General features: G+C 41.4%; 1 protein-coding gene across 1 annotated transcript in view; it reads left to right on the top strand.

Annotated features, from left to right (window-relative positions):
• LOC118814654 (SWI/SNF-related matrix-associated actin-dependent regulator of chromatin subfamily A member 5-like) overlaps positions 1–3,589 on the top strand; it is a gene marked incomplete at its 5' end in the record, with an annotated part of 5,392 nt that extends 1,803 nt beyond the window's left edge. Inside the window, 2 exon segments of the mRNA XM_036580358.1 lie at positions 1,395–1,505; positions 2,898–3,589. Of these exon segments, the coding sequence (XP_036436251.1) occupies positions 1,395–1,505; positions 2,898–2,957 (171 nt within the window).
• Between the last annotated feature and the right edge of the window lie 2,218 nt (positions 3,590–5,807).

The raw sequence follows: 5,807 nt of genomic DNA, 5'->3' as shown, positions 1-5,807 counted from the left end.
CAGGTGACGCAGCGCTGTCGCCGACTGTTCAAGCTCAGAGCTCAGTGAGTCTAACAGAGAACCACTCTGGATTCAGCCGTGTGAGACAATTCATACTGGATATAAAGACCAATATTCATAATTTCATAACTCACGTAGTCACTATATAGGGAGCAGTGAGCCGTTTGGGATTCAGCCTTAGGATTTTCTGACATCTGATCTTATAAATGATTAATATTGATCATCAATGGCTGTTTGTGTTGCAGATCTTTGCCTGCTTATTTTATGGTAAAGGATGTTAAATATTGACATGAAATGACCATTACAGTTATCTAATTTTGTAAGTTATGTGTTTTTTGTTATTGTAACTTAATCAAAACAACCCAGCTGCAGTTTGATTGATATTACATTACTGTAACATCTCTTCACTCTTTCGCCTGGTCTTTCTGTGTTTTTTGCTTTTTCTTGGTTTCCTAGTATTGTGTTTTTGTTTATCTGCCATGTGCTTTTGTTTTCTTTTGACATGTGCTTTTGTTGTCATGTTGGCTCCTCCCTTGTCCTGCCCTGTCTTCACCTGTTCTTTGTCTCCCTGCCCCGCCCTCTTATTGGTCTCGGGTGTTTCTCGTTTTCTGTTGGTATTTATACCCCTGTGTTTGCTCAGTCCCGGGGTCTTGCATTGTGTCTATATACCCTGTTGTGGTCTCTTGTGTAGTGTTGATTTACTTTGTTCATGGATTTATCTGTTCCACTCACCTCTGGCTCTGTGTTTTTGGACTTTGAACCTCCTTTAAATAAAAGCAACTCGCACTTGCATCCTGCCTCAAAGCCTCCTACGTTACAATTACCTTAAATGCACAATAGAAAAAGCATGATTCATGAAAACTCTTCATATGCAGTCAAATGCAAAAGTTTGATAAACCCCCCTGTCAAATTACGTTAGATTACAAAGGTTCCTCTGCAGGGAACAAAGAAAGTTTGTATTTCTTTGCAAATTTTAGCCCAATATGTTTTTTTCCAAAGGGTTAAATTCGGTAAATAAACAGTCAGTGTGTGTTAAAAGTGCAGAAGTGCGTCTCTGTAGAGGACGTGTTCACTTATTCACACTTAGAGAATCAACACAACATAGAATTTGACCAGGGGTGCCCAAACTTTTGCTTACAGCTGTATAAAACACACAGGACGTTATTAATACATGCAGATACTAAGTGTATCTCTGAGTGATGAACACAGAGAAGTGTGTCATGTTAAATTATTAAAAAGATGTTAAAATATTAACATATTTCTGGGAGTGAAGGTGGAGAAGACTGAGCCGTACAGTCTATTTTTCCTTTTTTTGTCTGTGGCTGGTGCAGCTGTGTTTGTGTGTATTTAGTCAGATTTGTTTGTTTACATGCTGTTTTGTTTGTGTTCGACAGGAGCTGCAGAGACGCTGTAACACCCTCATCTCCCTGATCGAGAAAGAAAACATGGAAATCGAGGAGAAAGAGAGAGCGGAGAAAAAGAAAAGAGCTCCCAAAGGACAATCAGTAATTTAACCTCTTCTCTGATTAAACACACACAGCACTGAGTGAACGTCTCCATCTGGCTTTACCTTCTGTGTGTTTAGATACACACAGATCAGCCATAACATTCTGACCACCTCCCTGTTTCTACACTCATTGTCCATTTTATCAGCTCCACTTACTATATAGGTGCACTTTGTAGTTCTACAGTTACAGACTGTAGTCCATCTGTTTCTCTGATACTTTGTTAGCCCCCTTTTACCCTGTTCTTCAGTGGTCAGGACCCCCATGGACCCTCACAGGGCAGGTACTATTTGGGTGGTGGATCATTCTTAGCACTGCAGTAACACTGACGTGGTTGGGGTGTGTTAGTGTGTGTTGTGCTGGTGTGAGTGGATCAGACACAGCAGTGCTGCCGGAGTCTTTAAACACCTCAGTGTCACTGCTGGACTGAGAATAGTCCACCAACCAAAAACATCCAGCCAACAGCGTCCTGTGGGCAGCGTCCTGTGACCACTGATGAAAGACTAAAGGATGATTAGCTCATACTGTGCAGCAAGAGGTGAGCTGTCGTCTGTGGCTTTACATCTACAGGTTGGACCAACAACGCAGTTGCGTCTAATAGAGTGGACGGTGAGTGGACACAGTGTTTAAAAACTCCAGCAGCACTGCTGTGTCTGATCCACTCGTACCAGCACAACACACAGTAACACACCACCACCACATCAGTGTTACTGCAGTGCTGAGAATGATCCACCACCCAAATAGCACCTGCTCTGTGAGGGTCCATGGGGGTCCTGACCACTGAAGAACAGGGTATCAGAGAAACAGATGGACTACAGTCTGTAACTGTAGAACTACAAAGTGCACCTATATAGTAAGTGGAGCTGATAAAATGGACAATGAGCGTAGAAACAAGGAGGTGGTCATAATGTTATGCCTGATTGGTGTATATTATATATATATATATATATATATATGCTCTTGTTTGTGTGTCTGTGTCAAAAACTGAAAAACGACAGAAATGGAGATACAAGGTTTTTTTCCGACAATATACAGCATAGTTTGTTTTTAACTTTTGGTAATAAAATTTCTATTGACATTTTTCACAATTAATAACGTTTGATTCATTTTCTGTATCGTCTTCACTGTTTTTATATAAACAAATGTACAAATTATTAGTTATTATGAGCTACACTGAATTATTCAGACTCTGATAAATTAATCAGTAACCAAACAAATTCTTTAGCAACTGCCATAAACTGTTTAGTAGCGACTATAAAAAATGTAGTATCTGTGACAAATTATTCAGTATCTACTATGAAGTATTCAGTAATCATTATGTTGTACTCAGTAAGTACTGCGAGTTACTCAGGTACTCAGTATTTCTATTTATTGTCTTATTTCTTTCTACAGGCCCAAAAACGGAAAGCAGAAGCTTCGTCTGACAGAAAGGAGAAGAAAGCCAAAACCTGATTCTGTCTTTTAGGGATTCAGATCGTTTATTCATCATCCAGTACGACGGCGACCGTTCATGACTCGGTATTCCTCCAGCTCCATCCCATAATACTCCCGACTGTTCAGCATTGTCTCAAAATCTCAACCAGGACGAAACAAGCAATCGCGCGCTCCTCTGTGAGTCGGTCTGCAGGTTTTTCTACGCTTCATTTTTACTAAAGTTTGATGCACTTTCAGAAATCAAACCGCGTTCAGCTGCAGTGTTTCTCTCTCAGTAGATGTTTAGCTTGGCTTTGCAGAACGGGGAACCATTTCAGTACATCGTTTTTTATTTACGTTCTTCTACGTGTTTTATAAAAAAATATATTTTCCCATGTTCCGCTTTGACTTTATGACTTTCTATGGCCAGTGATGGGTTAAAAAGTTCGTTTTATGGTCCGATTGTGGATCACGCTGTTTGAATTGCATGTGCAGAGCCAGTTTTATCGCGAACATCTTTCATGCGCTGTTTTGTACGTCCGTGTTGTGTTACCTGCTCTGTTTAAGCCTATTTACATATTCATGTTTCAATTTTTAAAAAAGAATTTTTCAGATTATCAGTCTTTATATGTGTTTGGATTCTGTGTTATTAAAAAAACACAAAAAAGAGACTAGACTTGATTTTTTTACCCTCTGGGCTCTGAGTTCATTCTGGATTTGTTCATATCTTAAGACTCTCCTTTAAAGGCTCTTCATACAATATGATCCTCATATGTTTCATATCTAAATATCTTCATCACTACTTTCCAAAACTGCTGCAGCAACTTCAGCAGCTGTAAACTCTCTGCATGCCATTTCACATGAGTCTCCGATGTGGACTCAATGAAGAATGAAGGGTTTCCGGCGTGATGGTCAGTCCTTAGTGATTTCCTGAGTGTCCATTGGTCAGTTTAGCACAGAATGTAGACGGACACACGAATCCACCAGCTCCACACGGTGAGAGGCAGATGTATCGAATTGAATTGAATTAAATTCAGAACTATCAGCCAAACTGCATTTGCACACAGAGGAATTAGACCTCCGCATTTAACCCATCCATGCAGTGAAACACCACATACACACTAGTGAACACACACACTAGGGGGCAGTGAGAACACTTGCCCGGAGCGGTGGGCAGCCCTATCCACAGCGCCCGGGGAGCAACTGGGGGTTAGGTGCCTTGCTCAAGGGCACTTCAGTCACGTACTGTCGGCCGAGGGGATCAAACCAGCGGCCTTCCGGTCACAAGGCTGGTTCCCTAACCTCCAGTCCCACGACTGCCTCTCAGCCCTTCTTCATAGGCTCATAACTCTGGATGTGAGTCTCGTAGGATCTCGTGATTAGATGGAATGGAAAGGGCGACTCTACAGATTCAGGAAGTGTTTGAACTGGATTCCTGCACTTTATTATCACAAAGATACAGACACAGATGTAGAAACAGTGGATTTGATGCATGGCTGAGTTCATGGACCCCAGAGGGTGAATAGAAGCTGAAAGATGGGGTGTGTTAAAGCTTTTTGAAACACTTTATTTAATGTAGTGACTTCATAACACACGCATACGCTGTATGCAAAAGTTTGGGCGCTGCTATATGTTGATTTTCTAAGGCAAGACAAGTTTATTTATACAGCACCTTTCATACACGGCCGTCATTTAAAGTGTTTTACAAATGAGAAAATATAGTCGGAAAACAGAGTTTTAAAAAAATTAAACGAGAATACAAATTAAAAACATTTAAACAACAGATTTAAAAGAGAAAATCATTAAATTAAAAATCAAGTTAGACATTAAATTAGGATAGTTAAAAAAAAATCTAATTAAAAGTTAGATTATGATAAAAAAAAAAAGGCAGCATATATAACTGAATAAAAATGGCCCAAGAACTGAACCCTGGGGGACACCACAGATCACTGGCACTCTCAAGCAATACTAGAACAGATGTTTTCAAGCAATACCAGAACAGATGTTTTTCCAGAGTCTATATTAAAACAAATGTCATAAAGAATTTTAATTAGGGCAGATTCAATTCAATTCAATTCAACTTTATTGTCATTATACTGAAACAGGGTTGTACAGTACAACGAAACACTTTTAGGCTAGATCTCCAGTGCAATTGCAGACAACATAGTGCAGGACAGGACATAGTGCAAGACAGGACATAGTGCAGGGACATAGAACAATAAATACAGAAAATAAATACAAGTATATACACTGCAGTAGGTGTGCTGGTACTTTAACACTGTTAATATAACAGTAGGTGCAATAGGGTATGTAGAGGGCAGGGAGCAACAAACTATGGGTTAAAGTGCATGGTGCATACAGTCTCTGAGCTGATGGCGATCTGAGGGATAGTAGGGGGAGGACAGAGGTCAGTCTGTTAATCAGGTTGAGGTTGGTGTGAAGTAGTGTGAACAGAGGTCAGTCTGTATGAGTTCAGGTTGAGGGTAGTGTAGCTGGTGACACCAGTTTAACAGCACGGGGGAAAAAGCTGTTTCTGAGTCTGGTGGTTCTGGCTCTGATGTTCCTGTACCTCCTTCCAGATGGCAGGGGCTGGAACAGCGGGTGGCTGGGGTGTGTGGGGTCGGAGGAGATGCAGAGGGCCTTCCTCAGACATCTCTTGTTGTAAAGGTCCTGCATGGGTGGGAGGGCAGCCGCGGTGATGCGCTGGGCAGTTTTCACCACTCTCTGCAGGGCCTTGTGTTCAGCAGCAGTGGCACTGCCGTACCAGACTGTGATGCAGCTGCTCAGAATGCTCTCCACAGTGGATCTGTAGAAGTTGCAGAGAAGCTGTTGTGGCAGGTTGACTCTCTTCAGCCGTCGGAGGAAGTGGAGCCGTTGCTGTGCTTTCCT

The sequence above is a fragment of the Colossoma macropomum genome, unplaced genomic scaffold (assembly GCF_904425465.1).
Source record: "Colossoma macropomum unplaced genomic scaffold, Colossoma_macropomum, whole genome shotgun sequence".
NCBI classification, from domain to species: Eukaryota; Metazoa; Chordata; class Actinopteri; order Characiformes; family Serrasalmidae; genus Colossoma; species Colossoma macropomum.
Note: the sequence above shows the minus strand (reverse complement) of the source record. Positions and strands in the feature narration are given on the sequence as shown.